Here is a 22,360-nt window from a genome sequence, read left to right on the forward strand (position 1 = left end):
AAATGTCAATGACGTTAATGATAAAAAGTCTGTCAATTTACAAGTGGTTTGGGCAAGCCCTTCCCCCACTGGGGGTTCATCCAAAAGTCCAGGCTGGGAGCTTGCTTCCTAAAGATTTCCTGTTAGAATACAGACTCCCTGAGGGTAGAGATGACTCATAGAGGAGGGTTTGGCTACAGACTGGATGGAAGAGCCCAGGGGTCCTGCAGGGGCTGCATCTGACTCTCAGGTGACTGACAAAACCCTGAGGATCTGGGTTCTCAGGTCCCCTAATGCCAACATTCTAGATTTTCTGTTCTAAGGTGACATCTGGACTGCTTAAGTATTCTATGTTCTAAGGTTCCTCCCCACTCTGACAGTCTGTGTTCTATGTTCTAAGGTTCCTCCCAGCTCTGACAGTCTGTGTTCTGTGTTCTAAGGGCCCTCCCAGCTCTGACAGTCTGTGTTCCTTACTTTCCCCATTTGTAAGATGGGGGGGTGCTGCTATATCAAAGATTCTTAACCGTTTGCCACCTTGGGCCCCCAGTCAGATCGGAAGAAGCCTCAGGACCCTTCTCCAAATAATGCTTTATAAGTGCATAAAATAAAATGCGTAGCGTTACCAATTACATGGAAATACAATACTAAGAGGGGAAAAAACCAGGCCAACTCAAGTTCATGGGCTCCAGGCTAAGAATCCCAGGACCAAAAGCTCTTCAAAGTCCTGGCTGGCAGACATTCTGGATTGGAGGACCCCTCCCTCAGGACAATTGACTTTCAAGGATTCTCTCAAAACTTGGACATTCTACACTCTATGAATCAATCGACAAGCATTTATTAAGCATCTACTGTGTGCCAGGCCCTGTGCTAGTCCCTGGGGCACAAATTCAGAGTTTGCTCAGTCTCTTCTAATCTGTTCCAAGGTTTCATTTTGGCTCTTTCCCGGTTCTAAGGCCCCTCCCAGTTGTGCCCGGGGATGTTAGTGAAGTCTTGGGGACAAACCCAGGGGGCCCCGCCCACCCCATCCTTCTGTTCCCTCAGGGCTCAATCTCTGGTCTAATTGACTCTGGAGAAGGCCACGTCTTTAACAATTCAGATGAATGGGGAGACTGAGATCTGCCAGTCAGCTCTCTGGGCTTGGTCATCCTAATGGATAGTGTCACCCAGGACCAGCCAGCTGAAGGTGGAGGGGAGCAGTTCACTCTGGGCACCTTGCAAACCTTCACAAAGAGGAAGAGAGGGAAGGAGGGAGAGGAGGAGAGAAGTATGGGGGTGGGATAGGGGAGAGAGAGGGATAAAGGGAAGGGGAGAGGAGAGGGGGGAGAATGGATGGGGTTCGGAGAAAATAGAGAGGTAGAGGAAGAAAAAGGGAAGGGGAAAGAAAAAGAGCCAGAGAGAAGAGAGGGGAGAGAGAGAAAAGAAGGGGCTCTGGAAAGGACACGTCCTGCCCAGCCCAGAGACTGCCTTCCCTCCATTCCCACCAAGCATTGTACCAGGTTCTGGGCATTCAGAAACAAAAATGAAACACCCTGCCCTCTGGGAGCTTACATTCTGGTGAGGGAAATAGCTTTGAGTAAAGACAGGGGGAGGATGGAGGAGAGAAGCTATCAGCTGGGAGGGGGCCTTGAACTATGGTTTCCATGGAGCCAATGTTGAGGAGAAGATCCCGTCTGGCTCCCAGAGAACTTCGCTTCCTGGGTCTCTCTCAGTAATGTCAATATTCTAGAGTGTGTGTAGCTGCTGAAATGCTTGGGCTTCACAACACAGAGAGAGGTCTCCCTGATTTACAGAGAAGGAAACTGAGGCCTAGTGAGATGCAGATGATGCCCAAGGTCACACAGCTAATAGGACCCAGAAAGAGACCCCCAGGTTCCACGCCCTCGTCACCACAGAGCACTTCCAGGAGGCGATGGTCATCTCCCCAGAGCCACGGTCTCTGCTGCCTCCCTTTCTCCTGGCTCTCTGCCCTCCAAAGGCTGCAGAGATGCATCCCAGAAGGACATACTGGTCCATCGGATCCTGCGCCTGTCTCAGGAGGCACAAAAGTAGTCTGTCTCCCGCTCCTCACCAACCAAGTCCTAATTCTCCTTAGGGGAGAATCCGTCACTCAATCAACTAGTGACTTCCTTTTAAGCACTTACTGTATGCAGAACAGCCTACAGAGGAGGCTGGAATCTCCTAAGGCCTTCCATGAAGGATGGGGGACAGGGCCCCTCTAGGGACAGCCCCTGCCCACAAGGAGTCTGGGATGGATGGAGTGGGGAGGTGGCAGGAGAGATCAATGGGTTCACACAGAATCACAGAACACTGGTTCTCAGAGTTCCAGTTAGGTCTGCGCCCTCCCCAGCCTCTGCCCAGAGACCTCAAGGGAGGAGGTGAGAGGACACCGCCTCCTGAGGAGGCCTACTTCACACTGGGACAGCCTCATTTCTTAAGAAGATTTTCCCAGGGGCATCTTCCTAGATCTACCTTCGGGCCAAACTGACCAAAGTTAACCCTCCTTCCGAAGGAGAGCCCCCCAACCCCACCCCAAGATGGTGCACCCCCCCACCTCCCCAAATTCCTGTCTCCCACACCAAGATGGTGTCCCCTGGCTCAGTGCAGTCTGAGCAAGGTTTAGTTCATACAAGTTCAGTGCTAGGGAAAAGGGAATCCCCAGCAAGGCAGAGAGTCCTCAGAGGGAAATCTGACAGCTACCTTCCATTGAAGGGAACCTGCTCACAGTAAGAAAGGGCAGTCACCAAGGACCCAGGCAGGTCTTGTGGCCCTCTGGGTGGGATTGGACATGACCAACCCTGGACAGGTTTTTGGAGGATTCACATCTGGGTCAAGCTGGACCAGGAAACAGAAGAGAAGGAGTGAGGAGCCCAGACCAGAGGATTGGTGCTGATTCATGGACTCTGATGTCCACATCTTTGCATCAGCTGTGGTGCATGCCTGAAATGCCATCTGCCCCCTAGGAGCTTTCTCTTCCTTCAGGACTTGGCACAAGCACCTGGTCTTCTGGAGGCCTTTCCTCATCTCCCGCCCCCACCCCAACCATCTCCAAGCTTACTTTTCCTCTCTTCTATATTATCTTGTAAATCCACCTCAAGGATCCCACATTCAGAGGTCATGCAGCCCAACCCCTTCATTTTAAAGATGAGGAAACTGAGGCCCAGAGAAGGCCATGACTTGCCCAGGTTGTGTTGAGATTTGAACCCAGTTTTGGCTTGCTCTAGAGCTCCAGTCTTTACCGGAAGCATGAAGTCTCTGGCATCCAAAAGAAGTGTTTCTTCAGCCTGCCGCCACCCCCTCCAACTTCAAGTGCCCAGAGTAGCGCACAACTTAAGTTGGGAAAGGACCTCCGAGGCCATCCAGGCCAATACCCTGTCCACAGATTAGCAGACTGAGGCTCTGGGAGGGAAAGTGAATTGCTTGTCACTCGCTGACCCTTGGCTGTCAGTCAACAAGCATGTATTAAGCACCTACTGCCTGCCAAGCTCTGGGGATCCATACAAAGAAAGGCAAAAGACAGCCCCTGCACTCCAGGACCTCAAAGTCAAAGATGGAGAGAGGAAGGAGATGCGTGCAAACAAGCCGCAGGTGACAAACTGGGGAGAATCTGGGAGGAAAGGCCTCAGGTTTGAGAGGACTCAGGAAGGCTTCTTTTTTAAATTAATTCATTTTGATTTATCAACAATCACTTCCATAAGCTTCTGAGTTTTAAACTTTTCTCCCCCTCCCCCCCTCCCCACCTCCCTCTCCAAGACGGCGCCGCAATCTGATATAGGCTCTACCTATACATTCCTATTAAACATATTTTCACATTAGGGATGTTGTAAGGAAGCATTAGAACCAATAGGAGGAAACCACCAGAAAGAGGAAACAAAACACAACAGATGAAAAAAAAATAGCAAATAGTATGTATGCTCTGATCTGCATTCAAGCTCCATAGTTCTTTCTCTGGATATGGGCAGCATCTTCCATCACGAGGCCTTTGGAGATGTCTTAGGTCCTTGCATTGCTGAGAAGGGCTAAGTCTATCAGCGTTAGTCATCGCAAGTCAGAAAGGGCTCTGGGAGAAACCCAAGGAGACAGGAGAATTTGAGGTACAGCCGGGAGGCAGAGGTCACTGGATCCTGCCGTGTGTGTGCTGGGGAAGCTAGTCGGAGTGGGGTGAGGACAACCTGTAAGGGGTTGTAAAAGCTAAACCAAGGACTTCCTATTTGATCCTTGAGGAAATAGGGAGCCACGGGAGGTTATTGAATAGGAGGTGACATCTGGGTAGAGGCTGGATTGGAGTGGGGAGGTTAGAGGTAGGTACACTTCCCACCCCTGCCCTACCCGGCCGGCTACTCCCCGGGTAGTTGAGGGGAAGGGGGGGATCAGAGGAGACAAGGGGGCGGTGTGGACGAGAAGTGTGGTTACGCTACAAACCGCAGGACTTGGCAAAGGAGCCCGTGGGGGTGAGAGAGAGAGAGGTATTAGACAGGGACACCCGAACCTTGCCTGGGGACCGAGAGGACGGACCGAGGTTCTCCAGACAATTCCAGGGAAGTCAGGAAGAGGGAGGGTAGGGGGTGGGGGGCAAAGACCACGGGGTCGGCTTCCCACAGCTTGAGTTGAAGAGGCAGTTGGAGATTGGAGACTCGAGGCTAGGAGAGAGGTTAGGGCTGGAGACTCCATCTGTCTTGGCCCGGCCAGCGCTCAGCACCGGGCTCTGCGCGCAGTGAGCGTGCCCCTGAAATGCTAATGGCTTGGGTGACGCGACCGACTCTGGCACCGGAGAGGTTAAAGGTGCCTGGGGCCAGAGTTTAGGCTGGAAAGGGTTAAAATACCTGCCTCCCAGCGGGGGCCCTTTCTCCCTGGCTCCGCCTCCGGAGGTTTAGGAAAGAGTCTAGGAATCCGCGGCTTTCTCTTTCCCTCTGGGTCCCTCCCCTTCCCTCTCTCACTTTTTCTGTCTCCTCCCTCTCCCTGTCCCTCTCTCCTGTCCATGCAGCCAGCACCCCTGGCTGCAGCAGAAGCAGAAGCAGAAGCAGCAGCAGCAGCAGCAGCAGCAACAGCTGAGCAGCCCTCCCCTCCCTCTCCCCGGGCTCCCAGGCTCAGCCAACTCTGCCGCCCTCCGGGTGTGCCCAGCATGCTTCAGTGGTGAGTAACCCTGCCCCTGGCTTGGGAGAATGTAGGGGCTGGGGGACTGGGGCCGGGCTCCCTAATGAGGAGGAAGCCTGGGCTGTCTGCCCTCCTGCCGCTTCCCGGGTGGGGGAAACCCCCCCCCCGGTCCCTAGGTTTCGGGGCGGGGGTGTAGCGGTGCAGGTGGGGTCCTCTTCCCACTCTCCAGCTGACTCCGGCCGCGATGTGGAGGCAGGAAGGCTGGAGGTTTGAACAGCTGAGCTCCTGATGGAGGCTCTAGTCATCATCCGCAGCCAGGCTCTCCTGCCTGCTCCTGGCAGCTAGGGGCTTTTTAGCTCTGGGAAAGCTCCACCGAACTTTCTCCCCTCCCAACCTTACATGGGCTTGGCCGCCGGGAACTCAGGTTTCCAGAGTCCGAAGGCAGAGGCAACGGTCGGAGGGGTGGAGTCAGGGCCAGGAGGGGCTAGGAGGAATTTGGAGAGGGCTCTGTTTTGTGGGGTGGACCCTGGGCTCTGGCACCTGCCCCCGCTTCAGAGGCACCGAACATACCACCCCCCACCCCTGGCCTCGGTTCCCTCATCTGTGAACTAAGCGGCTGAACAAGCCGGCCTGGGCAGCGGGGGAAAGGCTGGATCTGGAGCTGGCGAGGCAGGATCTGGTCCAGGTGCTTTCTTCCTTTCCGACTCTTTGGGCCAAGCGAATGAAGCTCCCTGCGCCCCAGAGGACCAGACGGCCCTGCTACCCCCAAACCTAGGATCTGGTGAACTAGACTCGTCAGTCGACCCACTAAGCCTCAGTTTCCTCTTCTGTAAAATCAGGGAGAATTTCACTGTCCCTTCAGTTCTGCCACTTTGTGGTTCTTGGGTTGGCCCAAACTGGTTCTGGCCGCGGGGGAATGGAGTTTCTCCTGAAAAATCTTCCCTTGAGGCTCCTTTGCTGGCCTGACCTACCTCTAGTCCCCCTTCCCCTTATTTTTGTTTTACAAATTGAGAGAGGAGCTGAGGTGAAGAGGTGGCCCTAGGCTAAGAGGGGGCTTGGAGAAACGGCTGCCTCTTCCGAAGTTAGCTTATCTTGAGGCCCTGGGGTGGAATTCTGACTCTCCCACTTTCCCAAGGTCACCAAGGATTGGTTCCCCCCCCATCCTCCATTTCTTCCTCTGCCAAACAAGAGGGCCAAGCTCCCCGATCACTGCTTCAAAATGGAATCCCAAGGGACCAAGAAGCCATCAAAGCCCAATCCCTAAAATTGTGGCGAATAACATTTTGATGAAGTGATTTGCTCAGGGTCACAAGCTCCGAGATCTGGAGTGGGATTTGAACCCAGGTCTCCCTGACTCCCAAGTCCAATTCCCTATGGGAAAGCTAAAGAGGGACCTCTTCACAGACCATCTGGTCCAAGCCCCTCCTTTGACAGAGCTGGCGACAGGCTCAGATAAGGGAAAGGACCCCTGACTGATGCCGGTCATTTTCTGACGACGCTCCTAGCACAGCGGAGGGGTCCTGGGCTCCACCCCAGCATGTAGGGCCACTCTCCAAGGGAAAGCTTAATATGCGCAGAGAAGGGGTGTCCTGCTCAGGCAGCCACACGTGCTCTGGACCCAGTAACAGTAGGGCACACTGTCTGTTGCAGACATACAGGCGCACTATTTCTCTCTGAATCTCTCTTTCATGAACCACCGGTATCGGGCCACAAGCCTGTGGGGGTATGCACAGGTGCTCCGTACCTCAGGACGCACATGCCCTGACCACTTCCCTGACACACACACCAGGGTGGCCAGAGTTCTGAGAAGCTTCCTCCCCCAAGAATTGGGGGTCCTGGCAGGACCATCCACTGACCAAGCGGTCTGCCCCCATCTCTCCTGCCATCCCAATTCCCACACCCCAGCCATCGAGGGCAGGAATAGTGAACTTCAGCTTCCCCTCTGGAGACCAGAGAGGTTGGGCCGGGAAGGGGGGGACCGGCTGCCTCCTGACCTTTAGTCACTTAACCTCAGTTTCCTTATCTGTAAAAAGAGGAGGTTGGATTAGGTGACCCGGAACTTCCCTTCCAGCTTCATGAATAATCCCAGAAACTCAGAAGTCCATGTCAGGTCTTTGGGAGCCAAGCAGCTCCATTTCAGCTCCGGAGCTGGCCCCGCCACACTGGTGAGAACCTCTTGGCGTGACTGGTACTTGGATCCCAGGGGCCAGCCTGAGCTCTGGGGGAGGTGCACCCAAAAATCTGGGATTTGGATGGGAAGAAAAAGACTTCCGTATTTAATACAATTCGTTTCCTTTCAATTCTATTTTATACATTTAAAAACCCAATTCTGGAGAGTCTATTTGAGTATGAATAAACATGCAAAAGTGCCTTAGTGGTAGATAAATGCTAATTATTAGTGATGTTATTAGAGGCTCCTGGGGCCCCTGAAGGCTTAAAAGCCATTGTTCTCGAGGCTGCGAAGGGCCCCTAGCCAAAGGTGGCTGGATGCACCAGCTTTGGGATCTCTCATCCCTGATGGGGGCATTGAAAAGTCAAATGTTCAGCTGGAATCTTGACTTTGTCACTTAACACCTGCGTGGCCTGAGGCAAGGTTCTGCCTCCGTTTCCTCATCTGTAAATTAGATTGATCTAGGTGTCTCCTAAGGGCCCTTCCAGCTTTGGAGCTATGATTTTGATGAATCTCAGCTTGGCCACTTAGCTCTGTGACCTAAGGCGCCCAAGTTTCCTTCTCTGTGCCAGAGATTCCAGCTCTGTGAACACAGTTATCCCACTGTCCTTGGCATTATCGTCACCTTGCATACATAGCCTTCTCATTACCCCCATTAGACTATAAGTCTTTTGGGAGCAGGGTCTGTCTTTAGGCCAAGCATATAACAAAATGTATCGTTGAACTGAGGCAGGCTAGGCATTCCCCAAGGACCCTCGGCCCACCTGGCCCAAATGCACCCCCTCCAAGACAAGCAGTGACAGTCTGCTATTGGAAGGGCGTCAGTGGGGCCGGGTTGACCCATCATCTCCATTTTGGAAAGCAGGGAAGGGGCTAACTGGACATGCGCCCGAGGGCCTGGGCCCAGCCCTGAGGAGTGGTTCCAGAGGCCCTTTTTCCCTCCTGGGCTCTTCTCACCAGAAGGCTGTGGCCGGCCTTTGGGTAGGCAACCTCAGGCAGGCCCATCCTCGCCCCCTCCCCACCATCCCAGCTGGGGAAGTCAGTCAGGCTTTTTTGTCGGGTGTCTGAAATCATGATCTGAGTACTGAGTGGCATGGAAGGCGAATGGAGTGTTCCCGCCATCCAGACCAGGGTTGCCAGAGGTCTGCCCATCTTGGGCAGAGAGAGAAAAAGCACAGTTGAACCCGGCTGAGCCAGGGGAGGCCGGGAGAGAGGGGAAGGAGGAAATGAGTTTTTTGAGTAGCTTTTGCTGGTCCTTCCCACATGGCAAGATGGAAGGCTGAGACTTTCCCTGCAGTCACTTCCAAGGGCCTATGATCTGTGAGGCTCTGGGGATGGAAAGGCAAACTCAGGACAATCCCTGCCTGCCGCCACCCCACCCCCCCAAGAGCTTACCATCCCCTGTGGATTGAGGAGGCTCCGTCCCCAGGTGCCAAGGCTACAAAATGGCTTCTGGGAGGACGAGAGACAGCTCCAAAGAGGTCCAGGAAAATCCGAGAAGGGAGCTGGTCAACGAGCGTTTACCCTGCGCCAGGTTCCCGGGCTGGGCCCTGGGGAAGTAAAGGTGGCAGGGAGCTTCTCTGGGCCTCGGTTTCCTCCTCTGAAAAGCATAGGTGCTAAATTCTATAACCACATCGATACTGGGACTTTGGAGGTGTGGGGGGGGTACAGCACTGGGCCTGGTGTCAGGAAGACTCCGAGTTCAAGTCTGGCTCCAGATACTTAGTAGTCACTTAAAGCTCAGTCTGCTGCCTCAGTTTCCCCAACAGCTGTAAGACCTACGTCCCAGGGTTGTGAGGATCAGACCAGTTAAAGTTTGTACAGGGCTTAGTGTGAGGGCTGGCAGCTAGCAAGTACTGCATAAATGTTTATTTCCTCCCCGTGGGGCTGGCAGTTTGTGGGCAGGTGAGCCTGTAGCCAGGGGACAGGGGAGTGGGGAAAGGCTCTTGACGTTCTCCCGCCTCCTTCCTTCCCAGGAAGAAGACCGTCTACCGCTCGGCATGCCTGTCCGTGGTGGCACTGGCGGCCCTGACGGTGCTGCAGCGGGGCCTGACCCCAGGCCAGTTCCTGGACTCTTCTTCGTCCAGCCTGGAGCACAGCAAGTCCGCGAAGCCCACTGGTGGCGTTTCTGATGCCATTGGGTTTTGGAAGCTCCCCAGGAAGGCTGTGACCCCGGCGCCCCCCGCCAGAGGGTCACCGGCCTGGGACGTGACAGTCTCCAACTGCTCGGCCAACCCTAACCTGACAGGGCAGGCCTGGTTCCAGGCCCTGGAGCATCATTTCCAGCAGTTCCTGCTCTACCGCCACTGCCGCTACTTCCCCATCCTGATAAATCACCCCGGGAAGTGCGAGGAGGACATCTACCTGCTGGTGGTCGTGAAGTCCGTCATCGCCCAGCATGACCGGCGGGAGGCCATCCGGCGCACCTGGGGCCGCGAGCGGGGGCCTGAGGGGGGCCGGGGGGCCGTGCGCACCCTCTTCCTCCTGGGCACGGCCTCCAAGGAGGAGGAGCGAGCCCACTACCAGCAGCTGCTGGCCTACGAGGACCGCGTCTACGGCGATATCCTGCAGTGGGACTTCCTGGACAGCTTCTTCAACCTGACGCTGAAGGAGGTGCACTTCCTCAAGTGGCAGGACACCTTCTGCCCACAGGCCCGCTTCATCTTCAAGGGCGATGACGATGTCTACGTCAGCCCCGACAATCTGCTGGAGTTCCTGGCCGACCGGCGCCCCGAGGAGGACCTGTTTGTGGGGGACGTGCTGTACCGCGCGCGGCCCATCCGTAAGAAGAACAACAAATACTACATCCCGGGCTCCCTGTACAGCCAGCCCTTGTACCCGCCGTACGCGGGAGGCGGGGGCTTCCTCATGGCCGGCGGGCTGGCGCGCCGCCTCCACCGCGCCTCTGAGGCGCTGGAGCTGTACCCCATCGACGACGTCTTCCTGGGCATGTGCCTGCAGCTGCTGCACGTGCGGCCCGTGGCCCACGTGGGCTTCAAGACGTTTGGCATCATGCGTAACAAGAACAGCCCCATGAACAAGGAGCCGTGCTTCTTCCGCTCCATGCTCGTGGTGCACAAGCTGCTGCCGGACGAGCTGCTGCACATGTGGGAGCTGGTCCACAGCAACCTCACCTGCGCCCGCAGGCTCCAGGTACTCTAGCCCGCAGCCCAGAGGGGGCGAGGCCGGCCGGCCCTGCTGCCGAGACCTCCGTCTTTGCTACTGGAAGGTCTGCGGGGGCTCTGGCCGAGGGCAAGGTTGGGCCCTGCCCGCCTGGGCCTCCGACCCTGCCAGAGAAGGAGCTCCAACCCTAACGCATCCGCCAAGTGCCCAGAGAGGCCCTGGGTCCTCCAGTCCTGGGCAGGTTTCCCGGGTGCTGGGATTGAGAGAGCAGGAGCCAGGGAGCTCGCCAGCCTTTTGGGGTTTTTTTAAAGAGACCCCTTCCACCAAGAAGCAAAGCCAGCTGCCTCTTCTTGAGTTGGGGATGAGGCAGCTGGGTAACGGACTAGGGGCCCCCCCCCCCGCATCCCATCCCCTCCAGCTCTAGACATTCTGCTCCCCAGGTACAACATAGGCAGGTGTGCCGGGCCTCGGTGGCTGGTCTTGCAGGCTGAGGCTGGTCCTGTGGGCCCTCCAGCCCCGCAGTGGGTCCTTGCACAAAAAAAGCCTGCAGAGAAAACCACCTTGATCACCACTAACCCCTCTCTGGACTCCAGGGGCACAGCCCTGACCCCTGCATGCTTACAGAGACCCACTTGTGCATCTTGTGGCTGGCAAGCTCATGGACGCTCAGCCAGCCCCTAGCAAGCTTCTCATCTCATCGCCTCCCAAAGCCTGCCAGCCTTGGGAGGGAGAAGTGGTTCACTCTGACTACCTCAAAGGCTCCACTTTATGCAATCCTTTCACGCCTGGGATGCTGGATGTCCTGGCCATTGACTCCCAACCCCTGCAGCCCAGGACAGAAGCTGCTGGGACCTGGGGCTCCCGGCGCCTGATTTCACGGCCCTGGGGCCGGAAGGGAGCTGCCACCTTCTCTCCCTGGAGCACAGGTCGCAGGCCCCCTCCCCTGGGCAGGTGTGGGCGCTTAGCTGCAGTGACCTGGAAAGGCTGGGGAGTTGGTATTTTCTTAGCTACTGTGAAGTTTTATTTATGAAGGCTTTTAGAGGGAGCAGAAGAGAGCAGATGCAGGCGGCCTTTAGCTGGTGGGTCTCTCTGTTCACCTCCTTTCCCCTGATTCCAGCAGGATCCCCCTACCCCCATCCCCACGTCCCAGAACCGGACAGAAACATTTGTCTCTGGATGAAGAGACTCATCCACCTTCCCCTCCTGCTCCCCCATGATCTGTGATCAGGGCGCCTGTATTTATGGTAGTGTGTATGTGTAGGAGTGGGGGGTCTTATGTGTGGAAAGGGGCGACCTCAGCCCTATCCCACTTGGGAGCCAAATGTACACGTTTCTGTCTCACAATTTGCTGCCTAGTTTTGTTAATAAAAAGGGAGATGTGAAATCACAACGTGGTTTGGTTCTATCCATGAGACACAGCTGTGGGGCTCTATGGTGGGGTGGAGAGAGCTCATGTGGGCTCTGAAGGTGGGGTGGGAGAAGAAAATTGGAATCTCCCTCCCTCAGTTCATGTGCCTCCTGGAGAGGGGAAGTAGGGGAACGGTACTTTGAAACCAGACTGGAATCAGGAACCACCAATGTCACTTCTTTGCTTCTTATTTCCAATAAACCTGTGCTCAGATATGAGGAGGCTTCTTGGGTCTCTACCCCACAGGGCCAGCCCCTCCTCCCCATTTGTAGAGATGAGGATGAGGAAGAATAATCCACTTAGCCTGGGTGGTCATGTCTGGGGTGGGATTAGAAGCACACTCGTGGTTCCTGGCCACCATACACATGTGTAATTTCCCCCCAATAGAACAGAAGCCCCTCAAGGGCAGGCTCTTTTTGTCTCTGGCTATGGTGCCAGACATGTAGATGTGGGACCTGCCTGGTAAGTTTAGCGGTGAGCCCCTTTGGCCCAGTGTTGGTGAAATAACAAGGTCTCACTCATTAGTAGAAAAAATGTGATTCAGGGTTATACCAGCTGGGTGTCTGTATTTGAAACCAGGTCTGGCAGAACCAAAGCTGCTCTGTTCTGCTCTCCTGTGTCCTATGGTGAGCTTACTTCCTCAGGGATGGCCGTTGGACTAGCTGGTTTCTAAGGTCCCTGAGCCCATGGTACTCTGGACCTCAGTTTTCCTCTTCTGTAAAATGGGCTCCCAGGCTCCTTCCAGTCCACACCTGGTTGGCCGAATTAACTAGGGATTAAATTAAAACTCAAAGAGGGGCCTCATGGTTCTTGGAAGGAAGTTGGAGACGCCAGCGGCTTGTACCATCCAGTCCTGAGGGGCCCTTTACTTCCTATGCATTCTCTTTTCCTTTTTTTTTTTTGGCTAGGCAATTGGGGTTAAGTGACTTGCCCAGAGTCACACAGCTAGTGAGCGTCAAGTGTTTGGTCTGAGATTGGATTTGAACTCAGGTCCTCCTGACTTCGGGGCCAGTGCTCTATCCACTGCGCCACCTAGCTGCCCCCCTATACATTTTCATGGTCCAGATCTCTGCTTCAGAGGACTGCTGCAAGGCCTGAGGCTGTGTGGAGGTGACACCGAGGGGATCAGATATTGGCCCTGATCACCTTGACTTGGAGGCCTTGTGGAGCTTATACCCAATGCCCATGGACTGCTTGCTGTCCCCAGGTAGGCCACTTAGAGGTTAAGTTTCACATGGGTAGACACTGTATGGCTGGGCCTTTGGACCACTCAGTGGAGGCCCTCTCTCCCAGCAGCCTTCCCTTCTCTGAGAGGTCTGGAGGGGAAGCTGCCCCCTGGGAGGGCTCTGAGGCAATCTGGGGACTTCTGGCCAGCTCCTATCCCCGCCTTCCACCAGCTGGAGGGCCCAGAGCACTGGGACGAACTTGGTTACCCTGTAGTGGGGCTCATGCCTAAGGACTCAGCAAATGGCTCCACGATTCTTGGGAGCAGCTGAGGCTACCCAGCTCAGCACAGGATTCTGACCAGAGCTGGTTTGAGTTGAACCTGGAGCCTCTTCCAGGGGCCTTTGGCCAGTGGGCACAAGGCACTCCCTTCATCACCAGCGCTAAAGCCAAAGCTAGCCTAGTACCCAGAAAGTCCATGCCATGAGTCAGGCTGCAAATCCCACCTTTGCCACACTCAGAGTTAGGGGACCCAGAGGAGTCATTGCTTCTCAAAGCCCCAGGATGTTGCTAGAGGGAGCTTCCATACTGGGAGCTCCTTACACCGTGAGGCTGGATCACAACTATGTAAGGATGTGGACATATCTCAGAGCGTTTCCATTAGCGGCGGCACCCTGGGCATCCTTCCATACACCTCCCCAGTGTGCCAGGGGCTATCTCCTGAGAATGAGATAGTCAAATTCTCCATTTTGTTTTTTAATGAGGCATTGAATTGTTGGGTCCCCGAAAACCTCCCATGTTGTTGGACTTGAGTCTTCACCCTTGCCCACTTCTGAGGCTTGGATTGGAGCCACAGGATTTGTATCTGAATGGTATCAGCAGTGCCAAACGAGTTACGGGATGTTGGGCAAGCGTCTTCCTCTCTCTGGGCCTCAGTTTCCTTCTCTGTAAGATAAGGAGGCTGCCTTCACTCTAAGACAACTACAGAGGCCTGGCGCCCCAGAGATGCAAGAGGGTAGAAAAGGTTGGGGGGAGGGGAGCATTCCCTTGTCCAGGTGATGGTTATTTCGGGGGGGGGGGGGAGGGGTTGGCCCAGTCCCTCTACCAACCCCAATCAGCAAGACAGCTGCCTAATCATGGCGGCAAATCAGGAACGACGATGCTAATCAGTTCCCCAAGTTGAGTTCTTGTGAAGAGAGGACCCAGCACTGGACCTGGAATCGAAGGCTGCCTTGGACACCAGTTGTATCCCCTTGGGCCTCAGTTTCCTCACCTGTAAAATAAAGGGGTTGGACTCGGCGGTGTCTTACGTCTTTACCAGTTCTAAAGCTATAACCCTGTGACTAGGGGGCTCTGGGATTCTGCCCTTCCAGCCAGAGGAGGCCGTGCAGAACGTACGCTTTTAAAAGATATATTTGGGTAACTTTCACTATCATTGGTTTCCTTAGTCATCTTATTATGTACTTTATGAATTTAAAATCATGATTGTGAGCAGAGGTCCTGGGCTTCATCAGACAGCACAAAGGGGGCCCAAAAAAGGGGGGGTGGGAAAAGCAGAAAAATCAATCTTCCTGAAAAGCTGAAGAGATCAAAGATAGGGTGGAGGGATGTGGCTCGTGAAAATATCCTCATGGGAGGAGCTTGAAGGGTGAAGTGGAGCCAGCAAAGGTATATGGGGGGAGGAAGAAGCCACGGCACAGCGGGCCACAGGCCCCCACCAAAGGAGGAAGGAGCCAGGGCCAGGAAATGGCCCAGTGACTCATCCCACTCCCTCCCTCCCTCACCTGATGGAGCTCACTCGTGTTGCCAGTTCTCGGCCTGCCTTAAAGACGCTGATCCTTCCGAAGGTGGAGGAGGTAATTGAGGGAGTCACTTTCTAAGGCAGGCTGCTGAGCAGAATGGAGGAGGAGCCCAGGAGCTAAAGGAGAAAGGAGGTGACTCTTGGGGGAGAAGGGAGCCTCCATGTCGGGCTTTGCTGGAGGACACACCAATACTCATCCAAGGTTTTGGAAAAGCTATGCAGAGGTCTGGTAGAAAGGCTAAGGTTGTAGTCCAGCAATTCTATGGGGAAACAAACCAAGGGAGGGGATCATGGGAATGAGACTGAGGCCACAGACACGAGGCTTAGGAGAAACAGGAAGGTTGGTGTGGATACATGGGGACCTCCCGCCAAGTCTGACTTTTAAAAGCAGGAAGCAGGTCAGGTGATTAAGATGAATACAAAAGCATCCCAAGGGGCAGCAAGGTGGCGCAGTGGAATAGAGCACCAGCCCTGAAGTCAGGAGGACCTGAGTTCAAGTCCAGCCTCAGATCCAACACTTGACACTTACTAGCTGTGTGACCCTGGGCAAGTCACTTAACCCCAATTGCCTAAAAACAAAAAAAAATACAAAAGCATCCCGCAGTCCTGAAAGAACACTGTCAGCCTGTCTGAGGGAAGCTCAGAAAATAATAAGCATTTGTTTATTCATTTTAGAAAATGATCAATTTTCCCAATTACACGTAAAAACAATTAGTATTCACTTTTTAAAATTGAGTTTTAAATTTTTTCATGCACCTTCCCTCCCTCTTCTTTGAGAAGGCAAGCAGTTTGATGTAGGTTATACATGTGCAGCCATACAAAACCTATTTCCTTTTTTTTTTTTTTTGGCTAGGCAATGGGGTTAAGTGACTTGCCCAGAGTCACACAGCTATTAAGTGTTATATGTCTGAGGCCAGATTTGAACTCAGGTCCTCCTGAATCCAGGGCCGGTGCTCTATCCACTGCGCCACCTAGCTGCCCCTCAAAACCTATTTCCATATTAGCCACATAGCAAAAGAAAACACAGCCACCCCCCCCAAAAAAAAGAAAGTTTAAAAAATCTGCTTCAATCTGCATTTAGACTCCACTGGTTCTTTCTCTGAAGGAGAGCATTTCCTGATAAATCCTTTGGAAAACAAGCATTTATTAATCACCTGCTGTGTACCAGACACTATGCTAGGGACACAAAGAAGCAGAAGACAGGCCCTACCTGTAAGGAGCTCAGCACTAATGGAGGGGACCATGTACAAACAATGCTCTATGCAGAATAGGAAGAAGATGTTAACAGAAAGCATTGTAATTGAGGGCATGGGCTCTAACGGGAACAGGTTTTCTATGACTTCATATGCATAATTTACATATTGTTTGCCTTCTCAAGGGGTGGGGAAGGGGCAAAAGGGAGAGAAATTGGAAGTCAAATTTTTTAAAAATGAGTGTTAAAAAAACCTTTTAATGTAATTGGGAAATATTTGATGAAATAATTTTTAAAAAGACATTAATTTTTTGTTTCATGTCCAACTCTTTTTGACCTCATTTGGGATTTTCTTGGCAAAGACACTGAAATAGCTGGCCATAGGGTTAAGAGACTTGCCTAGGGTCATGTAGCTTAGTAAGTGTCTGAGGCAGGATTTGAACTCATGAAGAGAAATCTTCCTGATTCCAAACCCATTGTACCACCTAGCTGCCCTATGAAATACATTAAAAAAAAAAACCCAAAACCTTAAGAGAGGGATTTGGGAAGGCTTCTTGTAGATTTTTTTTGTTTTGTTTTTAATTAATTTTGCTTTATCAACAATCACTTCCATAAGCTTTTGAGTTTTAAATTTTTCTCCTCTTCCTTCCCCACCTCCCTTCCCAAGAGGGTATACAATCTGACATAGGCTATACCTATACATTCCTATTAAATATATTTTCACATTAGTCATGTTGTAAGGAAGAATTAGAACCAATAGAAGGAACCATAAAAAAAGAGGAAACAAAACACAATAGAAAAAAAAGAGCAAATAGTGTGCTTTGATCTGTATTCAAACTCCATAGTTCTTTCTCTGGATGTGGATAGCATTTTCCATCATGAGGCCTTTGGAGATGTCTTAGATGCCTTAGAGAAGGGCTAGGTCTGTCAACATTAGTCATTGCACAATGTGGCTCTTACTGTGTATAATGGTTCTCCTGGTTCTGCTCACTTCACTCATTATCAGTCCATACAAGTCTTTCCAGGTTTTTCTGAAGTCAGCCTCTTCATCATTTCTTATAGCACAACAGTATTCCATTACATTCATATACCACACCTTGCTCAGCCATTCCCCAATGGATGGGCATCCTCTCAATTTCCAATTCTTTGCCACCATAAAAAGAGCTGCTATGAATATTTTTGTACATGTGGGTCCTTTTCCCATTTGTATGATCTCTTTGGGATACAGCCCTAGAAGTGCTATTGCTGGGTCAAAGGGTATGCACATTTTTATTATAGCCCTTTGGACATAGTTCCAGACCGTTCTCCAAAATGGTTGGATCACTTCACAACTCCACCAACAATGCATTAGTGTTCCAATTTTCGCACATCTTCTCCTACATTTCTCATTTTCCTGTTTTGTCATGTTGGCCAATCCAATGGGTGTGAGGTGGTACCTCAGAGTTGTTCTGATTTGCATTTCTTTAATCAATAACAATTTAGAGCATTTTTTCATATGACTAGAGATGGCTTTAATTTCTTCATCTGAGAACTGCCTGCTCATATCCTTTGACCATTTATCAATTGGGGAATGAAGAAGATGGAGTTTTACTTGGGACTTGACGGAAGCCAGGGAAGCCCTTTGATGGACATGAAGAAAGAGAGAATTCTGGGCATGGAGGAGAGCCAGAGAAATGCTCAGAGATGGACGGCAAATAGCATCTTGTGTAGGGAACTGAGAGGGAGTGAGTGCAGAGGCTTTGCCGCCAACAAAGGCATAGCCCCACGCTGCCCGGCAGGCTCTCTCGTAGGAGGGCTTAGCCTGTTTCAGCTTGGCGTCAGAGGACTGAACCAGAAGCAGTGAGGGCAGTGGTGCTGTGGCCAAGGAGGCAGGGGTGGGGAAGGATCCGTGTCTGGACAGGCCCAGAGTCTAACCCTGGCAGCTGCAGGTCCTCTCCAGACCAGGACAGAAATTCCCTGGATAACTGCCTGTCAAAGACCTGTCCTCACTGGGCGGAGGCTGTCTGGGGAGGATCTTCTCTGTGTTCTAGATTCATCTCTCCCGAGCCAATGTGGGAAGGCAGACATGCTACAGTGGAAAGAACACTATGGGACTGAGAACCTGGGTTCAAATCCTGTTTCTGATACTGACTTCCTATGTGACCTTAAGCAAAGCACTTTTATGTCTGCTTTCTCAGTTGTAAAATGAGGGGAATGAGCAGTCTCTGGGGCCCCTTCCAGACCTATCTCTGATGGGATGGGTGGTCTTGGTTCAGTCATTCACCTCCCCGGGCCTGTTTCCTCCTCCTTTAAAATAAGGGGGTTAGACCCATCCAGAGGTCCCCGGCAGCTCCATGACCATGTGGCCCGGTGGGCAGGGCAGGATCATGGCTCATGAAGATGATCTGCCAGGAAGTTTGTTACCCTCATTTGACAAAGAAACCAAAGAAGGTCAGATTGGGCAAGATGACAATCCCCGAACACAGAATCGAGAAAGACCTTTCAGGATTCTACTGTGAACTGCCCTCAGTGGTGCCCGCCATGCAAGAGCACAGCCCCTGGTACACAGCTGATGCTTAATAAATGTTCATTGGGGCAGCTAGGTGGCCTAGTGGATAGAGCACCAGCCCTGGATTCAGGAGGACCTGAGTTCAAATCCGGCCTCAGACACATAACCCTTACTAGCTGCGTGACCCTGGGCAAGTCACTTAACCCCATTGCCTAGCAAAAAAAAAAAAAACCAACAAAAAAACCAAAAACAAGAAAATTTAATAAATGTTCATTGACTGGACACTTGCATTGAGGGATAGCAGGAGATCTTACCAACCAGCTTGTCCTCTGGAGGGTGATGATGGACTTGGATCTCACTACTGCCCCCTCCAGGCCTTGGTTTCCTCATCTGTAAAATTGGGGTGGGGGGTGGGGGGCGTTGGGCCAATGGCTTTGGAGGCTCCTTCCAGCAATGCCCCTATGAAGAGTTCTGAGTGTGAGCTTGGGGTAGTTCTGACTTTGCATTTGAGAACTTTTCTCCTACTTTTTCGTAAGCCTTAAACATCTGAGGACCGCTCCCATATCCCTTCTTATGAACACTTCCAGATCCCTCACCATGTAGAAAGCCCTCCTTCCAGAGCAGAGTGTGTTCACACCTTCCTCAAGGTGTAGGACCCAGTCCTGCTCCTTCCTATCTGGGTGACCTTGGCTAAGTCACTCCTTTCTGGGCCTCCCCCAAGGCAGGTTTTCCATTTTTTGCCTCGTAAAGAGCCTTACCTCAAGCTCTGGAACACTTTCATATAAAAGCTGTTGCCTGGATGCTCGCTCCTGGGCAGGCTTCTTTGAATCTGAATATAGGACTTCTCTTGGGTTACTCCCCACCCCTCCTACCCTCCTGTTAACTGGAAATAGGACTACCTCGTTTTAGGCATTGCTAAAGAGGGAAAGAGTGGGACAGCTAGGTGGCGCAGTGGATAGAGCACCGGCCCTGAAGTCAGGAGGACCTGAGTTCAAATCTGACCTCAGACCAAACACTTGACACTAGCTGTGTGACCTTGGGCAAGTCACTTAACCCCAATTGCCTAAAAAAATAAAAATAGAGGAAAAGAGCAAGGCACTAGTTCTGAAGGCAGGACCTGGGTTCCAATGTTCCCTGATGCTAGCTTTGTGACCTTGGGGCAGTCACTCAAGCTCACTGTGCCTCAGTTTCCTCATCTGTAAAATGAAGGGACAGACTAGTTGACCAGTGAGGCCCTTTCTTTCAGTTTCTGAGCCCATGTGGGACAACAACAAAGACAGAGGACACAGCCCTGAGAAGCCGGAGACCTCTTTCCTGGTCATCAATTCTCTAGGCCACATCCTTTGTGCAGAACTGTGAAGCTAAGAATTTCCACAGTGAGCTCCAGCTAGCTCACTCTTCCTCCTTGCATCCCTGGACAAGAAAGTCCCTTGCAAAAGAGGGCAAAAGAGGGGGTCTGTTGGAATGAAGCCTGTGAAACAAAGCCAATGCAACCACGATTAGAAGGGAAGCAGAAAGCCGGGAAAAAGTTTCACAGCCAGTGTCTCTGATAAAGGCCTCATTTCTAAAACACCAAGTCAAATTTGAGAATACAAGTCATTCCTCAACTGACAGACAAATGGCCAAAGGATATGAACAGGCAGTTTTCAGATGAAGAAACTAAAGCTATCTATAGTCACATAAAAAAATGCTCTAAATCACTATTGATTAGAGAAATGCAAATGAAAACAACCGAGATACCACATTGCATCTATTCGATTGGCTAAGGAAAACTGGGACACTAATGCGCTGTTGGTAGAATTGTGAACTGATGCAACCATTCTGGAGAGCAGTTTGGACTATGCCCAAAAGGACAACAAAAACGTGCATACCCTTTGACCCAGCAATACCACTAGTAGGTGTCAAAAATGGTTACAAAACGGGAAAGGACCCACATGTGCAAAAATATTCATAGCAGCTCTTTCTGTGGTAGCAAAGAAATGGACACTGAGGGGATGCCCATCAATTGGGGAATGGCTGAACAAGGTGCGGTATATGTTAACAGAATACTATTGTGCTATAAGAAGTGATGAGCAGGAGGACTTCATCAAAACCTGGAAAGACTTGTATGGACTGATGCTGAGTAAAGTGAGCAGAACCAGGAGAACGTCGCACACAGTAACAGGCACACTGTGCGATGACTAATGCTGATAGACTTAGCCCTTCTCAGCAATGCAAAGATCTCCAAGAGTCTCATGATGGATGGAAAACGCTATCCACATCGAGGAAGATCTGGAGTCTGAATGCAAAATGAAGCATAGTATTTTTTTTTTCTTGTGGTTTCCCCTTTTGTTCCAATTCTTTCACATGATTAATGTGAAAATATGATCATACATGTATATATCAGATTGCATGTCATCTTGGGGAGAGGGGAGGGAGAAAAAAATTTGGAACTCAAAAATCTTATGAAAGTGAATGTTGAAAACTAAAAAATAACTAAATTTTAAAAAGAGCCTGTGACTACTCACACCTTGTCATATTGCCTTCCTTACTACCTGTAAGAGGGAATTGGCTTTGATAGCCGAAATTTCCAGCCCCCTTCCAAGCCTAAATATAGGCCCCCTAGGAAGTTGCTCAATACTGGGAAATGCCCCCATGTCCACTTCCAACCCTCCAACTCCCCAAGCTGCATGAAACCTGCCCTTAGCAGAGGTGATTTTCTTGGTACACCTGTTCCACTCACCCCAGACTAAAGTTCCTTTCCCTGGCACAGGCAGCCTCCCCCATAGCAGCCTCCATGTCCAAGCATCCAGTTACAAGAGGCCACAATGGTGAGAGAGCCACTGGGTAATGGCCCAGTTGTTCAACACTTCACATAATTGTGGGCCAGGAGGCTGTGCCTAAGAAGCAGGCCTGCACCCCAGCCTGTTCTCTAAGGAACCTGGACAGGTCGCAATCTGGGCAGTCTATCCTTCCTTGTTAGCAGGCCCTAGGGGAGCACCATATGGCTCTAGGGCCGCCATGTCTTGGACGGTCCTATGCTGCCACCTGCTGGAGAGAGGCTGCACGGCCTTTCCAACCATTTGCTAGTGACCTTTCTAAAATGGCTGCAGGATACACGCCCCCCCCCCCCCATTTTAACTAACAGCCAGGGATCTCTGCTAGACCGGCTACCGTGATCTACCTAAAGAGGTGGTGTCGTCCCCTCCATCTCTCCTTTCCTAGCATGCACAGCACATCTCCGTCTCTTTGTCAGCGACCAGTCTGCCCCATCACGGGCAGCAGCTTCAGGGAGGACGTCCTGGCACTAATGGCTTGGCCTCATGGCTTTCTAGCCACCTTCCTCACACCAACCTAAAGCAGCTGTGGCCCAATTCTCTGCTTTACTACTCAACACTGTCCACAAACCTTTTCTGCCACTGAGACGGTCTACTAGGGTTCCCCTCCACCAGCTCCCCACTGAACACTGAGATCCAGGCTTTGGCTTGGGGCAGTCCGTGTCGTGTCCGCCCCCCCCCCCCAAGCCTTCCAGGCAGGCCTAGCCTAGTTCTCAGGTAGGTTTCCTTTTCACTTGTTTCTTTCAGGGCTTCTGGGGCACCTGGGCACGGATTTAAATACCCACTCCTTGTGCTTACCTTCCCAGGAAGAACCTGGGGGCTTTCCTAATCCCTAAGGACTCCCCTCTGCAGGTGCCACACCAGTAAAACGGGGCTTCAATACACCCTAACAACAGCTTCGTGGTACTTGGACTGCTAGGGCTGGCTCAACCCCAAGGGGCCTCCAACAGCAAAGCCCCATCAAAGGCCCCGCTGCTGCTGTCCCCTCCCCAGTGCTAAGGGGCCCGGGGCAGATGCAGGGAGCACAGAGTGCTTGGGCAGACACAGCCAGGGATGCACATCTCCCAGGAGTCAACAGCTTCTTCACTCGGTGCCTTGATCGAAAGCCCTTTAGGAAACAGTCCGGCA

At 52.1% G+C, this 22,360-nt stretch overlaps 1 protein-coding gene across 1 annotated transcript; it reads left to right on the forward strand.

Moving 5' to 3' along the window:
• Positions 1–4,609: 4,609 nt before the first annotated feature.
• B3GNT7 (UDP-GlcNAc:betaGal beta-1,3-N-acetylglucosaminyltransferase 7) lies at positions 4,610–11,753 on the forward strand. The gene is made up of 2 exons (XM_020972279.2): positions 4,610–5,109; positions 9,217–11,753. Exons 1-2 carry the CDS (start codon positions 4,955–4,957, stop codon positions 10,400–10,402), a joined length of 1,341 nt encoding a protein of 446 aa, XP_020827938.1. The 5' UTR covers positions 4,610–4,954; the 3' UTR covers positions 10,403–11,753.
• The last annotated feature ends 10,607 nt before the right edge of the window (positions 11,754–22,360 follow it).

This window comes from Phascolarctos cinereus, unplaced genomic scaffold (assembly GCF_003287225.1).
Source record: "Phascolarctos cinereus isolate Bilbo 61053 unplaced genomic scaffold, phaCin_HiC Scaffold_5;HRSCAF=322, whole genome shotgun sequence".
NCBI lineage: Eukaryota > Metazoa > Chordata > Mammalia > Diprotodontia > Phascolarctidae > Phascolarctos > Phascolarctos cinereus.

What these genes read in the sequence shown, in the direction of transcription:
- B3GNT7 (XM_020972279.2), top strand. Translation starts at nt 4,955, where the DNA reads ATGCAGCCAGCACCCCTGGCTGCAGCAGAAGCAGAAGCAGAAGCAGCA. An exon ending in GTGCCCAGCATGCTTCAGTG is followed by an intron (nt 5,110 to 9,216) that starts GTGAGTAACCCT and finishes CTTCCTTCCCAG; the next exon opens with GAAGAAGACCGTCTACCGCT.